The sequence below is a fragment of the Hetaerina americana genome, unplaced genomic scaffold (assembly GCF_022747635.1).
Source record: "Hetaerina americana unplaced genomic scaffold, ioHetAmer1.1.p SCAF_8, whole genome shotgun sequence".
In the NCBI taxonomy this organism is placed as follows: domain Eukaryota; kingdom Metazoa; phylum Arthropoda; class Insecta; order Odonata; family Calopterygidae; genus Hetaerina; species Hetaerina americana.
The window spans coordinates 48,807,235-48,828,399 of NW_027287427.1; the positions used below are offsets into that span (position 1 = coordinate 48,807,235).

Genomic DNA, 21,165 nt, shown 5'->3' on the forward strand with positions numbered 1-21,165 from the left:
TAAAGGTTTTATGTTTATTACTGTGTAAAAACCCTCCCTAAATCCGTAAGATTTCAACAATGAATTTATTCATTCAAGTAATCTGACAATTATAATATTAAATGATATCGAGATCCGATATGTCTTAAATACATGACAAATATCCCATGTACACAATCTACGGATTAGGTGTTAAAATTTCAGTTCCGATTTATCTTGAATTTTCGTCACCACTCCGCCTCATCTTCCGCCAATGGCACCATTGCCGAGGACACATTTGAATTATGTATTTCCGCCGCTCCCACGCCTCTATTTGGCGCTCGTCGTTGTATCCTTCCACCAAACCGGTGGTAACCCTGCTGGAAAATAATTGCGACCCCCGAAGGTGTGTTCCGCCACAAGCAAACACTCTAGACCGTTAATGGGCGATGAGTGATGGACCTCGATTAACACCTCGAGATCTCTCAGAGGGATGCCGTGAGTGCGGGAGACGGGATTGACGCTCGCTGAAAAATGATCGCACGGGAACGAAGACAAAGGGGAAGTTGGAGGATTATTAAGTGATTCGTAAACTTCACGCCGCTTCCCCGGGCCCTGTGCTTTCCAGACCACCCCCCCCCCCATCGTTTTTGAGAGAATGGAAACGGCTGTCTCTCCCTTGCCGAAAGAATGATGCCGACCGGGAATGGCAAACGACTTTTCACGTCGTGTACGAATGGGGAGGAGGAGTGAAGGAGTTTCGCAAGATATTGATCCAACGAGATGTTATTTTGAAACGCTCCATAGAGAAATTTAAATAATTAAATTTATTTAGAGATAAAGGAGATAACTTCAGGTGTCACTTTGTGGAAACGATACATATTGCAAAAGAAACACTTGGTTTTTCCACATAAAATCCACATACATTTCCACACATGTTTCCACATATTTACAGTAAAGTTTCCCATGCCATGTCTCCAGTGTCCGCTTCCCAACACAATCCGTAGCCCAGTTCATTTAGGCCCATTTTTTAACACTGCTCCAGATTATTTAAGCGGCTATCGTGTTCGTCAACCAAAACCCTCGCACAAAATCTTATTTCGCCCGTAATAACCATCGAGTTTACCTCAGGACGTGTTGTCGTGATGTTTTTCCGATCCCTGAGGAAACGCCCCTTGAAGCTTTTGGCATCGCTCTTGTTCCCTCCCCTCCACGTGCGCGTTTCATCACGTGCTTTGTTCTCCTCTGTGGGTCCAAATTGCTCGCTAGTGGAGGGGTGAATAAACGGGGGCGGAGGATCCCTCCTTCTCGCCCCCTTCAACCTTTCCTTCCCCCTTCCTTTTGCCCCTCCTCCCAACCGACGAGAGGGAAGGAACAATGCGGGGATATCGAAGGAATCGCCCAGTCACGTCCTCTGAAAATTTCGCAGTCAAATGAGTGCGAGCGCAGACGAGTATTTCCCTAATGGCCGAGCGATATCTCACGGAGAACAGTAATTTTTCCTAACGAGAGTCGTTGAGAGGCGCCGAGGCGAAAGAAGGAGACGTCCCGGTTATAAATTCCTTATCTCATCAACTTTTCATTCCACAGGAAAACCATGCATTAAGATCCAACCGTCTCGGGCGGTTCAAAACATCTTTATTGGCCTTCTGCTGTACTGAAGAGCACAGGAAACAACACTCGCACTCATTTAATGAAGATATTTTATTCATTTATCATCATGAATTTATTTTTTGTTGGAAGAAAATTATAAGGCCAAAACAATTAGTTAGCTAGCGGAAATAATGCAGTTTTTGTTCTTAACAAGAATTGGTTTTGTTATATACTCAAATTAGAAGCCTTTTTCTACACTCAAATTATAAATTCCTTTAATTGCAACAAAGGATTTGCCGTTAATCGATGAAAATAACTTTGGATTGTTTGGCTAACACAAGCATAGTTTTAAATCACCTGGAATTTTAGGTTGGAAACATTTTTAAATAAGCATTAACCGAATTAAATGAAAAATATCATCGGATATGTAGCTACTTCAACGTGGTGTGAAATTGAATTATAAATGTATACATATACACATTTATAGACAAATACTCACATAATATATATTCACATATTAAATTCATATACATAATTATATATATATATATTATATTTATAACATATATATATATATATATATATATATATATATATAAAGTTTGTGTGTCTGTGTGTATATACACACATGAGTATATACATGAATATGCATAAACATTTTTACTCTGGCCAGAAATTCCTGAGAACCATTACATTTGCATCCCTTCTATCTTAGGCCTCACCTGTCAACACAGAGATCGCGGTTTTAATTCCCGCCTAGGTGGGTTTTCCTCCACCCGGAGCATGGCTGTTTTCAATTGTCTTCAATGTATTTCTAAATTTTGGGTGGAAAAAGGGACTATAATACCTCAATCTCGCCCCAATTAAGTCGTTAAATAAATCGAATAGTCAATCTTGTAACTTGATGATTAAAATCTCTATTTCCAGATAATAGCTCTCAATGATAACTCTTTGCGAATACTCCATTTGATGTCTGAAAGAAGACATTACACAATTCTTTTAGTTCAAACATATACAATCATCTGTAAGCTGTTTCCCTCACTAGTGGCAATAAGTTATATCATTCGTAGGTACAACCGTATCCTATTTCTTTGACACTGATTTCATCATCATCAAAGACTTCCCTTTGTGCTTATCACTTCCAAACTTCACTAAGTCCGTTTCCTCCCTACTTTTTTTTCTTATTCCTAGCGTTCCCTATGCGTGTATGCAATTCATGCACATCTCTTGTCATTATGAAAGCCTCTTCTCACCTACTTTGATGGGGAAACAAGTTTTCATTTACTAGGAAGAAACTTAACCACGTGAGTACAAAGTAGTTTTGAGGGGTGTAGTTTCATACCTGATTGCTAAAACTTGTACCAGGGCCAAATTCACGTAAACTCTTAACAGTCTTTTCCTTCAAGCTCAAGTCATACGCACTGTAATATGGTTTTTCAACTCTTTTATTAACGAAACAAAACTGTTTCATTCTGTTTCAGCCATCATCCCGGTATGGATTCCGGGAGAGGGGACCACTTCAAGTACATTTTGCACTCTTTCAAATATATTGGAAGATAACCTGTTGCTCACGTGATAACTATAACTTTTATTAATAAAATGCGTCTCCAAGGTTCCCTTCGCACTATTCAGGCGTCAAATCCCGTATAATCCTAGATTATTATAAAACAAAACAATGCACATTTAGCGGATGACTCCGTTATCATTTACTGTCACAGAATCTCCTTCAGTTTCTTGAAATGGAGCAATAATTTTAAAATTATTTATGTTTGATTTCGTACATTTCATATATGTTTATTGCAGTAAATGCAAATATTATATCCATCCGTGATACGATGAAAAGGATAAATTGAGCTCCTTACGGCGTTTTCTAAGCCTGGCTATATTAAATAATATTTCCTTAATCCTGGAAGGGTTTTTGGTTTTTTAAACCTCTACTGAAAAAGGAAACAAGGGGTCTTTAACCTTATGTTGCAATGGTTATTCTCCGTCAGAACATAAAAGAGGACGGCCTTGTGGTCAAAATACGCGAATCCGCCTTTCACACCACTGAGTTTCCTTAATTTTTACGTGATATTTTGCCTTCCTCCTTTATTTTCCATTCGATTTTTTCTTTTGACTGAAGGGCTTAATTTCCTACCTTTTTCGGTGTTCACAACGCCATTAGGCCATCAAGTGTTCTGTCCACTTCACATTCCCGGGTAATATTGTTCCTTTTCTGAAATACGTAAGCGAGTCAGATGTGAGCGTGCGTGTGAGTGTGTGTATTATTCCACCGTAGTCGGACCCTGGCGTTTTGATTAATTTCTTCGCAAACCTATTTGGTCTCTTCCTAGTTATCACGTAAGTGGGTAAGGTAGCCCAGTACCGGTCCCTGGCGAGGGTAAAACATCCCCGCAAACCACTTTGGGCTAACCACTGTGACTGTGTACTTGTAAGTTCCCGAATATGGCCCCTGCCAACACGACTAATTTCCTGGTAAACCTATTCAGGCAACAACCCCCGCTCCCACCTTTGTAAATGTAAACGTCCTAGTATTTTGAATATATGTCTGATCACTGGTGAGGAATCAACTTTCCACGTAAATCACCTCACAAATCTCAATATTCCACTCCTTTTTTCCTTTTAATGTGATATAAAAAATCCTTTACGGCTTAAGGAAATATTATTTAGTAGAGTCAATTGCACAGTTTCAGATGAGTGGCATGACCTCCGGAGTGTTAATAAAGATAAAATACAATGGCGCATGCGTAGACGACAAAAATGCCCACTGGGAATTATGACCGCTGCTTGCCCAGACCATACTAACTGACATGCCAATAAATACGTATTTTAAGATCAGTATCTATCGCATGTCGAGGTTTTGCCGAAGCAACTCCTATCTTCTAGCAGCGTAACATTACGCAATACTATTTCAATACAATATATAGTATTTCATTTTCCCCTTGTCGGTGAAGCACCGCGGACCTTGCCTCGTTTCAACTCGTCGCGAGACAAAACCGCCCTGTCCTATTTCGTAGCCACAAGGGCAGGGTATGGGGGAAGGATGTTGGATACCACTCGCCTGTGTTGAGTGAGGGGAAATCCGAGTCGGGGAGATAAGAGTCGCCCTCTCTCTCTCTCTCCCGAGGGGTTTATTATCATTATTCTGCAGCCCCATCCACTCCTTCCGTTACAACACCCTTCTGCGCCACCGGTCCGCAAAACGGCCGATATAAGGCCTTCAACGCGCACCCACGCTAAGGGTGGTCGCCCTAACTGCGTGACGCCGACGTGGCGCGGTTAACTCGACCTTATCCCAGCCCCACTCACCTCTTTCCTTTTGGGGGGGGGGGGGGCGAAAACAAAGAAAGCTAGGGTGCTGCCTCCGGAGATACGGGCAGAGCGGGGCGCGAGTGTGCGACTAGACGGAAGGGGAAGCGAATGGTGTGTGACGCATCGTCACTGGAGACCTCCGAGATAGGTTGAATGGAAGTAGGGAAAGTGGAGTTATCGAATCTTTTCATTCTTGAGAACCTTAGATGTTATCTCAGCATCGACTGCTTCGAAGCCGGGCGGGCTAGACTGAGACCGCCACGAAGTAGAATTGGGCAGAATTCTCAAGGAGGAGCTATTCATACGATCAAATTATTAACAAAAGAACGATTTAGGCTCACGTGTTTCTCTACTTACCGAAAGAATATCCGTGATTATAATAAACGCAGTTATGATTTACGTCACACCGCCAGGTTTTCCGCAGGAAAAAAGAACCGTTACCTCCGGTTCCTAAAAGCATCGATAGACTCCTCAGGGTATTTCCATATATATTTGCATTTCAGTTGATTTTATAGTCATTTGAAAAGACATTGTGAATAGAGGAAGATAGCGAGTGACTTTGCGTTGAGGCAAAACCGAGGTGTGACGTACGGCATCTTGAGCAACGTCTCAAGGAATTCCAATGACGTTATCCAAGGAAAACAAATCACTTAAAACCTAAACTCTCTCTCGTAGTTGAACTAAGCACTCCTAATCACTTGGATGTTACTGCAACAACGGATATAATATCGGGAAATTATATTTTGAAACTATCCAGAACTAAGTTCAACAGATTCAGGCTTGAGGTCGTGGAAGTTCATCATAATGAAATAAGGACAGTTTGCACTTTTCCACAGTTTATTTAACGTACGACGCATTTCAACTCACAGAGTCATAATCAGGTACAAGACAAGGAGCGGGGGGAGGAGATGCGGACTACCCCCCCCCTCCTCCTCTCCCCTACTCGACTCTCCCTTCCCATCCACATCTGTTGTACATATAAATAAGGACTCCTTACCATTTAGTTTGTCTTGTACCTGATGATGACTCCGTGAGTTGAAACGCGTCGTACGTTAAATAAACTGTGGAAAGGTGCAAACTGTCCTTATTTCATTATCCAGAACTACATAACAAAAACAAGGTTTCATCTGATACTTATTGGGAAAATTAGCAGTTAGCATTGACAATAGGATTTACTTCACATTAAAGATGGCTTATTTAATGGAAATAAGTGAGTGAGGAAGGATCTAATGACAAATCAAAGTGAATGTAATGAATAGCCTTCCAATTTGCCAAGCGATGCCGACAGGAAAGGAAAGTGAAACTGGTTCAATAGAATTTAAAGTATCAGAACTACTTCACGCTCAGAAATTACGTGGCAGTAGTTTGTGTGGGAGGCGACCGACAGCTGAGGTCATTTGCGCCATTAGGGATGGATGGGAAAGTAAGGGTGGAGAGAAACCCAGCGTCGGTATTAGCCTCCTCTTGTCGAAAGGTGCCAAGGGGTCCGCAATTTAACGTCCCATCCGACGGACGTCGTACTCAATCAAAGCGCAAAAAAATATTTGTTGTCTCCAGGATTTGAACCCAGGCCCTCTCGGTGGGAAGCCTGTACGTCACGTACATGATTTAAAGAAATTATTTCAACTTCGATTGTAATAGCACATGCTTCCATGCAGTCTAAACTTAAAATTCTTTTCCTCTCTCTACCTCCTTCGCCCAACACTCTTTCCATCACACTATTCACATACCAATTTGCACAACAAACAACATTTTCCCATGACTAACCATCCATAAAAAATCATAAAATCCTCCAGGATACTCTCATTTCATGTCCCAAATTACCAATTTTCTTAAATAAACAAGCCAAGCTACCTTTGGATTCCTTCAACTTCATGTGAAATCACTCAATCGGAACATTGAAAAAAGAAGCAAGGAAAATTCGGGATCGAGATGGTGCGGGGGCTAACGTACTGGCTTCCCACCCTGAGGGCGCGGGTTCAAATCCCGGCGGTGTTGAATATTTTTCAGAGGTATCTCGATCCCTACTTGTGCTTTGTGGAGGGCACTTTGAGTGAGTACGCCGTCCGTCGGATGGGACGTTAAGCCGCGGACCCCTTGGCGCCTTTCGTAAAGAGTAGGCTAATGCCGACGCCGGGTTTCTCTCCACCCTTCATCCTTTCCTGTCCTTCCCCTATGGCGCAAATGACCTTAGCTGTCGGTCGCCTCCCCTCAAAACTACTAGCAAGGAAAATTCATTGAAAATCCTGCAACACAAAGAACAACTCAATAAACTCTCGCAGTGGTGTTGTGGTGACGTCGTTCTTTCTCATAGAAATCGCACATCAACTAAATTTACCGTTAGAGAATGTTTTCCCTTTTTTTTAAATTTTATTGGGAAAGAATCGATGCTTACAGCGCTTAGGTCGACACCGCACTTCGTCTGAGGTGACTCGAGGAGAAACTTTCGATTTCCCAGTGAAGTGGGTGAGCTGAGAGCATCTATTTTTTTTCTCTGTGCAAAAAAGGCACATCGCAGCTCGTCGAAGGAGCTGCACGTGGTAGGATGCGTGGGGGAGGTGAGGAGTGGGGGAGAGGGTGGAAGCAACGCAGGGAGAGGTGTGCGGCGAGGGAAAGGGAAGAGAGAGGGGTTGGGGATAAGAGGAGCGAAGACTTCTCCTGCTATCGCGCTCGCTCTCCTCAAGAAACAATGCGCCAGGCGGGGCGTGGGGGGGCGAAGGGTGGGAGGCGCCCGCCTCAATAATCCCTTATCTACCAACCGCGACGCACGCCAAAGAAGCAGCTGCTGGTTTTAAAGCGAGAGGGAGAGGGGAGGGCCTCGCGACGACATGCGAGCCTGTGCATAGAGAATCGATCACGTTCGCGAACATCCCAAGAAATAAGAAATACTCAAGCTGCTCCCATTTCCTTGCATCAGAAAAAAACAATACGTATTTCACCGTCGTATCTAAAAGAAATGAAAGCTGCCTTTTCTCACGTAGCCTTTTAATATTTTTGGCGCAAACAAAGGATGTACCCACTTAACCAAATTAAGATATGATACGCAGGCGCGCCCAACAACTTAAAGATTCCGCAGTTTATATTGTGACATAGTTTAGTGTTAGCTAGGCAACATACCTTAGAGGAACCTGGTTCTATGCTAAGATTTGTCAATCAGGGTATCAGTTACTTGCCTATAAATCATGCAAATAATAATGTATTTCGCCATATGAGGTGTGTTTTGGAGGGAAAAGAACTAACAGTAAATAGCCACCTAGCAAGACAGAATATGACACTTTAAACAACATTGGACTCTTCTTCAATTCAGCATATTTTTATCTCCCTTCATTCCGTTCTAAATGCCTATTCTTATCTTCCCCGTCACTCCCCTTTCTAGCTTTCTTCCTTCCAATATAGTCATTAACAGACCACCACCAAACAAAACACGTTTCTTGGATTTTTTCCCGGCTATCTTCTGAGTGAGCAGAAATATAACAGTTTTCAATGTGTTTGGACAAAATCCGTAATAATAGTGCATTTTAATATTTCAAAAATTCATAATTTACAGTATAATATGCCTTCTCCATTAAATGTCACCAATGATAACAAAAATGTTAATTTTTTAATTGCTCCATTTAAACATGGATTTTGTGCGTAATTTCCATAAGACTCGATGGCTTTTGAGTCATGAGGTACCGATTGGCTTATGGCTTATGAAAAATACCAGAATCACATTCAATTTGACCATTTCCTGCTTTACATTTAATAATTTGCTGGTTATTTAATAAGTCGATTATTTCATGATAATATAAACTTATTTTGGCCTGAAGGATCTCAGTTTTTCCCGGCGTATTGTATTCAGGAAGTTCTCTCGGGTTTCCCACCGGGTCAGCGTGGTGTGCACCGACGTTTCGACGGCTAACTCTGCCATCGTCTTCAGGGTGAAGTGCAGAGCAATGAATTCGCCATGTATTTATACCCTGTCGTAGGGTCAGGTGTCCTCCGATTGGTCCGATGTGTTCAGATTGGTCCAGCGGCTCGGCACTTGGGAACACATCGGACCAATCGGAGGACACCTGACCCTACGACAGGGTATAAATACATGGCGAATTCATTGCTCTGCACTTCACCCTGAAGACGATGGCAGAGTTAGCCGTCGAAACGTCGGTGCACACCACGCTGACCCGGTGGGAAACCCGAGAGAACTTCCTGAATTATTTTGGCCTATCACTCAACGAGAGCTTTTCTTTCACAAGGAAAGCATATACCAAAGTTTTGTAATAAGAGTTAAAATAACGCAACAGCATAGTCAACAGTTAATAAAAGCAAAAATTAGGACTTTATACGTAAATCACTTGTAATTTTGTTTAAACAAATGATTAATTTAGCCAAAAGGTGTCATTTTGTAATTTCCAGAGGTAATTGCGGGGTTAAACCCCAATTATGCCAAAAATTAGTTTTACCGGTGTATCCATAAATTGTTGCCATATCACTCGCGAACACTCAGCTTCAAGAGAAGAGAGATTCTGAGTGCTCTTGACGAGGTTTCTCACAAATTTTGCTTTTATAGCAATGCAATAAGAATGGTAGAGATGGTTGCAGATTCAGTATTAAATGAGTACTTTTCATTTATCAAGTTGTAGGCTTTCAGATTAGGGTATTTTTTTATATAGCCTACACTACGTATTCCAATTCTTATGAGCTCTTCCCAAAATGGCAATATAAACATTTAAACGCCAAATGTTGTGCAAATGTAACTCTTCTTATGATCCGCAATCTCCCCACCTCATTGATATTGTTCCAAATTGCCTTTTTATCTTCCTCTCCCTCGCTTTCCAACATTTCCTTCTCTATCATTTTGTCCCCTCTATAACAACCCTATTGTCCCTCAACTCCTGATACCACTCCTCTGCCTTAGAATTTCTCCCCACAACTCTCTCTCTCTCTTCCATTATCATACGTTCATCTTTTATTTGGCTTTCCATCCATTTTAATTTGTTCATTCTCTATCACCTCCATATCTCAGAAACTTAGAAATCAAAGTATTATTTTAAAAATTTCACGCGTGTGGATTAATAAATTAGAAACAAAACTGGATGGTCAAATGAGTTACTGAGGAAAGCCTTTTACTATCAGCTCAATCAGGCAAATCTATTTCACGAGACAGAAATAATATCATTGTTTTAGAGTTTACATTAGATATGTGTATATGACAAATGGATGAAGGGCGTATTGATCGGCAATGGGATGCTGAATACTGTAATAGAGGGGAGAATGTTAGGCAAACGAGGAAACGGCAGGAACAGGATAGCGATGTTGGACGGGATGAAGAGAGGAAGGAAGTACTCGGAGATGAAGAGGGACATGATGTAGAGTAGGTTGCTGGAATGTGTTTTGTTAGGAGTCACAAAATATTTATTTGGTAGTTGTGTCCATCCAAACACCAACCTCAACCGGTAGATTACCTTATAATAATAATGTCCATACAAACGCATTCATATTTGAGGAGTAAAACCTACAAAAATATTCTTTCTAACCCTTTCACCTTCCTCACCATAGACCTCACGTGATATTTGTACCTAAAGAGACCTTGATCACAGGACAGAACCTGTTATATTTGCCAAGTAAATTTGATTTGCTCAGTTTTGTTTTCCATGCGTGTTTGCGTCTCGCCTCAAGATATTTTGAATGTAGCCAAATTATGTATAAATTCCGTTATCCATATTTATCCATCCTGTATTATAAGTATACATTTAAAAAGGCTCAATAGACATGCACCCAACCATAGTTTACATAGTTTTCCCTATCGGAAGAAAGACTTCCGGGTCTTCAAATTAGTGACATTTTGCACCCCGCGTATCTTCAATCTTTGGATCTTGAAGGACGAAAGGCGAGGAAAATAAATAGTATATCAGCGTGTGAAAACATTCGCGTTCCCTTTGTGTGCCATTCAGAGGGCAACAATGCGAAAAATAAATTTCCTTGCGATTTAACTATTCCTCACTCTCACTCCCAGTTCCTCACTGTCTTTCTACGCATATCCTGAATTGAACCCCAACGGGATGTACCAAAGAAGTCCCCCTCTCCCACATGCAAACATGACCCCACATCCCACACTTTACCTTTTTCCTCTCGGCAGCATTTCCTGGCCTTGCTCTTCACTTCACCCGATGGAGAGTGAGAGAAAGGGATTTCGTCTTCCGCCGTAGACCGTCTCCCAACGAAAAAAGAAGGGGTTCTCCTTTCTTATGCGGCCCCGCCCAAGATTTCCTCTTCTCCTCGGAATTCGCCGTCTCATGCTACGTGTGTGTTTTCGAGTCAAATCCGATCCGGGAGAATGTTCGAACAGGGAGCGGATGGCGATGCGTTATTTCGACGACCGTCGCACTTTCGCTTCGAAGCGTCGTTCTCCGCAACCCCGCCTCGCAAGCCCATCGAAACCATCACTCCTCCCCCTTGTTCTCAACCATGGAAGGGTAAATGTTCACGTGTACACAACGACTTCTTTCACGCATCATTCTGTTCCCCTAAAATACGGGAATGCTACTAAAACGGCACATAGTGCCGAAAACATAGTAGGTTGAATGAAGATAGAGTGGAAATTGGGTTTAATATCTCTAGAAATCTGCTCACGTCTGCATATATCCTATCAATGGTATTGTACTTACAGTCAATTAAAAGGAATGACCTTTTGTGTCATCGCCTAAAGTGTTTACTAGATAGAATTTTCCAAGTATTCTCTCACTCAAAGCTCCTGTCAATCCTCTATTCCTTACTTATTATTTTTTATTTGTTTAACTTATTAATTTGTTTATTACTCACTAATTCACTCATCATTATTGTAAGCGTAGAATCCGATAGTTCTTTTACATATCGTTTCGGGCATTTACAACATATACTCAGAAGGTTGCTATTTGCAATATGTAATGTTGGATCGTAGTCTTCCGTGGCGTTCAGGATTCGTGGATGTCTCCATTTTTCGGGTTCCCGCCGCGTTGGTTGTCATGGTTGACGACAGTTTCGCCTGGATTCCACCAGGCGTCTTCAGGTCGAAGTGCCGATATCATTTTGGCTGCGCTTATATAGCCCTCGCTCTCTCGCTGCTGCGTTGTGATTGGTTGGTTTCTGGAACACTCTCTTCCAGGCGTTCGTCAGGTGGTAACCGTCTTCCCGGTTGAAATTTCTCGGCGTTTTTGTGATCTCAATTGATTCTCTAATCAGCCGAGGATAGTATCTTTTTTCCTTGGTGATTATTGGGAAGAGAGTGTTCCAGAAACCAACCAATCACAACGCAGCAGCGAGAGAGCGAGGGCTATATAAGCGCAGCCAAAATGATATCGGCACTTCGACCTGAAGACGCCTGGTGGAATCCAGGCGAAACTGTCGTCAACCATGACAACCAACGCGGCGGGAACCCGGAAAATGGAGACATCCACGAATCCTGAACGCCACGGAAGACTACGATCCAACATTATACGCCTCTACGGGGAGGAAACGCACAGTAAGATACGAAGATTTGAGAAGTTGCGCAAGAAGAAGGGGAGGCTTCTCTCCTCCTTAGCCTTTCTCCAACGCTGCCGAGACACCAACACTCTACCGTGCTGTGTGGAAGTAAAGCATCACCTCAACACCAAGGCCGCCAGAAGAATTCTCCGCCGGACCAGCGAGGCACTACTCAGGGAACGGGTACGGCACACACGCCACTCCCTCCACCTGTGCTCGGAAGAACTTCTACGAATTCATCTGGAATTGGGCGCCAAACTCAACGCCACTGATTGGGACACAATAGAGACAATAACCCACGACTCATCCCGGAATACTGAAACTACAGTGCGGGAGACGCAGATCAGGAAATTCGAAAAACTATCCGACCGACAACATCCCAGCAGTTTGGGTCATGGCCCCGAAAAGGACCGTTCAGTCATCAACTTTACGGACTACCAACTGACCAATGCTCACATCTCGATTTTATCGAAAGGACTGAATTTCGCTATTGCTCCAACGAAAATACCAAAGGAAGAAATCGTCACAGAAGTGGAATATGCCATCCGGAAGCTTCCGAAGGGAGACGCCGATGAAATTAGAGAAGATGTTGCCCGCATTCTCCGGAACGCAAGACCACCCAAAATGAACATCACGGGAGCCGAACGACGAGCCTTATCCGATCTCCGCGGGAACGAAAACATTCTCATACTCCCAGCGGACAAGGGAAACTCCACGGTCCTCATGAAGAGAGGTGACTACGAAATGAAGATTTCCCGTATGCTGGAAGACTCCACTTACAGAAAACTTCGTTCGGATCCCACTGCAAAAGCGGAGCGAGACACCAGGGCGCTGATAAAGAATTCTACCATTCCACGGGAACATCAAACACGTCTGTTCCCATCTGCGGCCAAGCCACCAAGACTATATGGATTACCCAAAGTCCACAAAGAAGGGGTGCCCCTCAGGCCAATAGTCAGCCAAATAGACGGACCAACCTATAGACTGTCCAAATACTTAGCACAGTCACTTCAACCTTACGTCGGACAAACCTCATCTTTCGTGAGAGACTCCACTCATTTCATCGAAATATTGAAGAAGATTACTATCAGCCCCAACGACATCTTAGTCAGCTTCGACGTTGCATCACTCTTCACAAACGTCCCAATTCAAGAATCGGTGGACATCATCAAAGAGCTCACAAAATCCGGCATTCCAGAGGATCATCCGCAGCTGATAGAGTACTGCCTACGGAACTCCTACTTCCTTTGGAGCGGGAGTTTCTTCGAACAACGCGAAGGAGCGGCAATGGGCTCACCCCTATCCCCGGTGATAGCAGACATCTATATGGAAAAATTCGAACAAACGGCGATCAAATCCCATGATAAAAAACCAAAGTTATGGCTAAGATACGTGGACGACACGTTCGTAATTTGGCCACATGGACCTGAAGAACTGCAGAGATTCCTGGAGCACCTCAACTCTCAGCATCCGGCAATACAATTCACTATGGAGACCGAAAAAGACAACCAAATCCCGTTTTTGGACATAATGGTGAAGAGGAGGACCAACGGGAGTATCGGCCACTCAGTATACAGGAAGGCCACCCATACTGACCGCTACCTGAACGCCCACTCACATCATCACCCGTCCCAGAAGGCATCACTCGTGGCAACACTCCTGCATCGCGCATACAAACTTTCGGATGCAGAATCATTGGCCAAGGAAAAGGAACATTTGATGACGGCACTGAAGATAAATGGATACAAAGAAGAATTGGTCCTGAAAAGGACCGCTAAAGTGGAAAAACGCCACCAGACACCCGACAAGGAGAAACATCAAACTGACAAGCCAGGAACCTATGCCATCATCCCCTACGTCGCCGGCACAAGCGAAAAGATCTCGAGGGTCCTGAAGAAGAAAGACATTGTCACAAGATTTAACTGCGTGACCAAAATAAGCCAGATAATTCCAAGGCCCAAGGACAAGATCCCGAAAGGTCTTCTCGAAGGTGTGTACCGCGTGCCTTGCTCTTGCGGCAAATCGTATATCGGCGAGACATGCAGGTCCATGAAGACCCGCCTGCAAGAACACAAGAGGGCAACGAAGAATAAGAAATTCAGCCTATCAGCAGTCGCCGAGCATGCCTGGAGCGAACCCGGACACGACATCAAATTTGACGAAGCCGAGATAATCACCAAGGAAAAAAGATACTATCCTCGGCTGATTAGAGAATCAATTGAGATCACAAAAACGCCGAGAAATTTCAACCGGGAAGACGGTTACCACCTGACGAACGCCTGGAAGAGAGTGTTCCAGAAACCAACCAATCACAACGCAGCAGCGAGAGAGCGAGGGCTATATAAGCGCAGCCAAAATGATATCGGCACTTCGACCTGAAGACGCCTGGTGGAATCCAGGCGAAACTGTCGTCAACCATGACAACCAACGCGGCGGGAACCCGGAAAATGGAGACATCCACGAATGCAATATGTAATGTTTGGACATCAGCTATTCATCATGCTGTGAGCAGAAAAAGCCCTCTTAGTCCAAAAGCCCTCTTAGTGATTTTGTTTCAATTGAGATGGCCAATTATAGAAGAGGAAAACGAGCACTTGGACCTATCACTTAAGGTATCTTTTTGTTCATTTGCTTTTTTCTGGTGTACGCAGTTACTTTCTGTAAAGACAAGAGTGTTCTTCATTTTTCCAATAATTACTTATTTTAAAATCCTATGTAAAGTTAAGCTTCCTCCTAAAATTAAAAAGACTTCAATATTTTTTCTCGAGTTACCAACCACCACTTCATCGCTCAGCGTGACAAGCATAAGTTGTTATGACTCATGTACTGATTCATTAATGAAATAGATATGAACGAATGAACGTAAACCTCGAACAATATATTAGGCAGCTTTAATTTTACACTGATTGAATATTGTGCAATTCTTTCCCTTGAATCTCAATTGCTGCTTAGTATTTTCCACTATACTATTTTATTTACGTACAGGTCGGTAGTGCTAACTTGTTTCAAATAAAAAATTGGGACAGGCAAAAAATATGTTGTTTCCTACTACTTACTTCGTGTCGTTCCCGCAGTAAGCATTGGAAAACATGGGTAGTACCTAAATGTTGGTGGATGGAAAGTCGTAAAGATATCAAAGCAGTGGATAAGAAAACTTTCTTTGTTAAACCCAATCAGAAGCCAAACCAATCCGTTTAATTTCTCTTGAAAAACTCCCGTCCTGAAAGTTTTGTTCCACTTCAGTTCCGGAATCACTTCGGTTCCTCTTTCAGTTTAGCTTCACGGAGCCGTTCCTTCAAATCAAAACTAATAGGATCCTCTCCTTATTATTGGATTGAGTTGAACAACCTCGGAAACGACTCTATACTAGTGAGTAGTTCTATGTCATGGAAGATAAGCTGGAATAAAAATGAAAACAATACTTTGGCGTCGTACGGGAAGAGAGAGAGGGGATGTTGAGGGAAAATCAAAGTTAGGAAATCTAGATAATTAAGTAAATTAAGGCTGTAAAAGAAGAGTTTAATGCTGGCGAAATGTAAATAAATACACAAAAATGTATACATAGAGAAATAGTTACGATTAAGATATAGTAACAATTGTCTGAGGAAACAGGGTAAGTCAGCTAATTTAATACTATGCGTTATTTCTACTGTGGGACTATAACGTTGTGCATGGGCTGTACAAATTTTACCTCTATTGATAGATACCTATGCAATGACGGCAAACAAAAATTTTACTATATATTTAATGCAATACAAAATGGAGCAGAATGATAGGTCTGAGAAGTAGGGCGAAAATAAATAGTAAATTTTATTCTTAGCTAGTACGTCATCATCATAGTATCATCACGTAGCATTACGTACATCATCTGACTATTCTTTAAAAATTTATATCCACCCAAATCAGTATTTGAGATCATATTCCATTCAAAATTGCGTCTAATGAGATTCAATTACCGTTTGCGAATATTAAGGACATTCCTACTTGATTTTTACCTAAAACATTGAGAATAAGAATATATTGGATGCCTTTAGATTTTATAGCTACACCTACATTCTACTTCTTGATTGGGAAACTGATTGGGCTTGCCGGTTTAGAGACCATTGGAATTTGACCCATGATACAGAAAATTTATCGAAAATGCTTGCAGGGGGAAAAATGTTATTTATCTTAAACACTTAATCTGGGTCACTTTTACAATATCTTTAAAAATGCCAACACTTGAAGAAATAATTGATAAAGCCTGAAATAATAAAATAAGGAACTTCGCTGATAGAGATATACGTATTTTAAATAATATATCCTTTCAGGGAGGGGACCTTTATTAATCGCATTGGGATCTCGATTTTACGAAGTCTGAAACGACTGAAAGAAAAAGGCTCCGCCAGGGACGCCCTTTTAACTCTTTTTCCTGTACGGTAGCATATAACGGTTGGCTTCGATAATATGTTCTCCGAATGTTCCCTTCATAACACAACTGATGCTGTTCGATTATCATAATGGGAGCAAAAGGGTCCGTCTACGAAAAGAATAATGGAAGTTCAAAGGGCGTCGCGCCTGGGGAAGAAAACTTGAAACAGCTACGCTACCAAGGATCAAGCAATCCGAGCAACTAAATGGACAAACTCGTACGAAGCAGCGGGCTTATTACGTGTGTCCCTACTTTGTGCAATATGCGGCGGAGTTATAGCACTTTGGTGACCGGGTTATCGAAGTTCACAACAGAATGCAATATAAGCTTTAGGATAGACTGTGGCAATAATCTTCCTAGAGCACACGCAGCTGTTGGCACAGTGATGAATTTCCAGCCAACAGAAAGGAATCAACCGAGCGGCTCGTGTACAGAATGAGGATATTTTCCAACCAACATCAAAAGAAACAATATCGGGAGTTTAACTGCCGCGATCTTGTTTAAGCTCTCCAAATTGGGCAATATTTTATTTTTTAAAGAATTGATAATAAAGAAACTAATCATAAATCTCATAGGAATCTTTAGCAGATATTATACAAATTAAGACAAAAGATGTAAAAACCATTTATAATAGATCGTGTATTTTGAGCGCGAGTAAAAGAGTATACCAATAAAAATTAAATGGAAACCATTCATTCGTAATCAAAATTTTTGTTAACAAACGTTCTTCTATAAAGAACGACGCGTACCACCCTCGATCCGTACTGACGTAGTTTAATGCGCAATTATAGCTTTAACGATTTTTCCTGATACACTATTGCCTTGCGCTCCATTATCCAAAGGAAATATATAGTTTTTAATAGATCAGCGCTTTAATATATTTCTGGCAAATTTATTTTAATTATTTTAGGAGAGCTATATTAAAATAGAGCATTTTGTTTAAAAACAGATTCAGAGAATGCATAATTAATTATACAATAAGTTTTTCGATTTGCTAATAATTTTATTGTATACAAGCGGCATTAATTGAGAACTGTGAACAAAGTAATATCCGTAGTACCAATTACAAAATAAACGTCTAAAAACTTTGCATTCTTATAAACCTAATTAAAAACCATGGTATATTTATGATTTCCATTCCACCCCCTTTTTAACACTATCTGCTTCCCTTCTCCTTTAATAATATTGAGATTTAATCCCTATGACAATAGTTTGAGATGAATATAATGTGCATGCAAACAGAGCGACAAGGATTCACGGCTTTTTTAAAAAGTCACCCCGGGAGAAGAAGCTGCATTTATTTTTCAAGGACCAAGCTGGCATTAATTTCTGCGCGCTAGAATTTCTTGCATTTTGATTGAAGTGAAATCCTTTCGGGCATCGTGTGCGTCATAGCGCGCCCACGTTCCTCTGTCTCCCTCCCATTACGTCCGTGCCACCACCCACTAAGGCCCCATCAAAGAGCCGTTAGCGTACCTCACGTCGTCCCATCCAGGGCTTTGGAGAGCAGCTCGATGGGAGGGGTGGGGGGATTCAGAGAGGGGTGGGGATGAGAAGGGGAGCGGGAGAGGGGAGGGTAAGAGGAGTTGACTGAAGACGGATTCCCTCTGCTTCAGAGAACACTACTGGGCCGATGGGAAAATGAGCTGGACGTAAACTGAATCCTTATCACTCGACACCCTCTAAATAGACAATGTAAAGGAATACACGAGTGATAATCCGGATTAATCAAGATACATTTGCTCTTGACCTTTTGAATATGGCGATTTTTAATACAGTCGTGCGGTCTGTTAATAAAAAACTATTGAATTTAACTAAGATTCGCAAAAGTATCCAAAACTTTTCCCAGCAGCATTCGATAAAAATTCCCCTATAGTCGACTTGGGTCTTTAATTGATTTGACTATTGCAAAATTGGTGAGCCCATTAATAATAACTAATCTTTCACCTGAAAATGACATTATGAGGCGTTGAAACTAATAAATGTTGTAGATTTTCTTTCTCAATGTCACGTTACTCTCCGCCTTGAGGAGAAGTGGATCCACATGGATAATTTATTGAAATTGATTGAGGATTTGAGGCTTTGGGGATATTTTTTATCGAGAATTTGTGTATTTTTCTTAAGATTGTCGTTTCATTATGTGGGTGGAGGTGAGGTCATTCAAGTAAACCGGTCTCTTCATTGCTAATCGTATCAACAAAAGTTTCTATTCTTCGCCGGCAAATTACTACGAAATGAAATGCATACTATATGTCTGGTGAACAGCATGCAGAAAACGACAACTATAATAATAAACTATCATTACACTTTTGGTCAGAGTCACGACATCAATGATAATACTAATTGGGTCTATGCAGAACTTCTGCTTGAGAAAACATAACAAAAATATTATTCAACGCGAAAGGGTATGAAAGATGCATACTTAAAACAATCCGGAATTTTCTCGAGAATGTTTAGAGCCATCATTTGCATATCAAAGCTGTGCATGTTTTTTGTGTATTTCCACTCTGAATAATTACCATTCAATCGCACCCTCTCCGAATGACAATGACCCTTAACTTTCGGTCACTTCTGTAGGCAATCGGATTGGGTCATTACGCTCTACGAGGTGCATTCAAGTCTTAAGTCGTCCTACATTTTTATGATAAAACGCTTGGATCTGATAGATTTAACCTTTGTGTTTTCTCAGCATAATCTCCTAGTAGATGTAACCCGTTTTAATGACGCTGGCGAATAGATTCCAACACCACCGATAGCGCATCTGTTGGGAAATCTCCTCCGTCCACCGGAAAAATGCCGATGCAAGAGCGGGCGACGACTGGAAAATGTGCGGCGACGGTGAATGTCCTTCAGCGTTTGGAAAGCCAAAAATCACTCAAGGCACAAGTTGGGAGAATAGGGGTAATATGAGGCATCACTTTAAAGTTTTTGCAACAAAGAAACCTCCGAGTTAATATTGCTCGAGGAGTAGGAGTGCTGTCTTGTTGGAAAAGCATACGTGCGCAGCCTTTCCTAGTCGTTTTTCTTGCAATAAAAGGAGGAAGCTTTGTCCTCAAAACATGTTCGTGGAACGCAGCTGTCACCGTGGCGTCCTTTGAAAAAACAATGAGGAAAGATGAAGCCTTTGCTGTCACAATACATGACCGCCATCATTTTCCCAGCACTGGCGGTAACCCGGATTCCCTCGGTGGCCTTGATCCAATGTACTTCCATTTTGCAGGATACCGCTTCGTTTCAGAATATAAAAACGGAACCCATGCCTCATCCATTGTCAAAATTGATGTAAGTAAAGCATTATTCATGGCACGATCACAGGAAAACATCGCCTGAGAAGTCGTTGCCAGCACGGCGTATTTCCCGTCGATCAGAATTCGGGGCACTCGCCTAGAAGAAACTTTCAACATTTTCAGGTCTTCTTGAAGGATAACGCGCACGCGGATGTGCCAAATGTAAATGATATGTATCTCCCTCTAAATCAATGGTCCTCCACAACCCGATATCTCTCACGCCGAGTCAATTGTCTGCTACAACAACTTGATTCACTAGCGCCATTGTGTTTTCGGGTCGGTTTATCCGCGGTCGAGGATTCTTGGGTTCGTAGCCCCACGACATCCGACCTTCTTTAAATTGTGACGCACACGAACGCACATTTTCCACATTCATAACACCATCGCCGAATGTATAACTAAATTTAAGAGGAATTTCAATGGGTGTTAAATCAAGTATGTATGGAAACCGGATGCCTACTCGCTGTTATTGTACGCTATTTTAAAATAAATAAAGCTCTAAAGCTTTTCTCATTTCAGAGTCAGCTAAAGAAGCCCCAGTGCACTCGACGGTAGAGCCATTAACGTCTGGCATACATAAAAAAAAGCCGAGTATTTTGAGCTAAATCACGTCTAATAAACTTCCGGTCTCAAAAAAATATGGAGAACACAGGACTTGAACGTACCTGGAACGTACGCTTAATCACTGAATAGCGGAAGAAAATTTCAAACTAAAATATACATTAGCTTAATGCAGATTCTACTTCACAAACAATTTTGAATGGTTTAGTACTAATGATAAAAATGACAATGATAAAAAGTAAAATACATCATCGTACATGAAAATGGTCACCATGGAAACATGGTACCACGAGGAATTATCAAAGTAGCCGATGTTGCGAACTGTTAATGATTGTATCTTTTACATCAATATAATTAAATGTTATAGACAGGAAGACAATGCATGTAATCTTCACTAAGTCCGTTTAAGAACTCTGCATCCAAACGGTATTCCTGGCTACATTTAACCTCTTATTATAATTCAATGGCATCTAAAGAATAACATGATGCTATTTTCACTTCATTCCTGATAATTATAACCACCCATTTTATTTTCAGTGCCTAAGATGAGCTTAACCT

At 41.7% G+C, this 21,165-nt stretch overlaps 1 protein-coding gene across 1 annotated transcript; it reads left to right on the top strand.

Annotated features, from left to right (window-relative positions):
* Nucleotides 1–407: 407 nt before the first annotated feature.
* On the top strand, nt 408–20,601 carry LOC139698014 (uncharacterized). The gene is made up of 3 exons (XM_071596870.1): nt 408–456; nt 12,407–13,656; nt 20,566–20,601. The coding sequence occupies exons 1-3, from the start codon at nt 408–410 to the stop codon at nt 20,599–20,601; spliced, it is 1,335 nt and encodes a 444-aa protein (XP_071452971.1).
* Nucleotides 20,602–21,165: the final 564 nt, after the last annotated feature.

Excerpts from the sequence above, each read along its gene's own strand:
- LOC139698014 (XM_071596870.1), top strand. The coding sequence starts at position 408 with ATGAGTGATGGACCTCGATTAACACCTCGAGATCTCTCAGAGGGATGC. Across the intron at positions 457-12,406 it reads AGATCTCTCAGAGGGATGCC|CCTTTCTCCAACGCTGCCGA; the intron begins GTGAGTGCGGGA and ends TCTCCTCCTTAG. Across the intron at positions 13,657-20,565 it reads TGGGCTCACCCCTATCCCCG|AGTCAGCTAAAGAAGCCCCA; the intron begins GTGATAGCAGAC and ends TTCTCATTTCAG.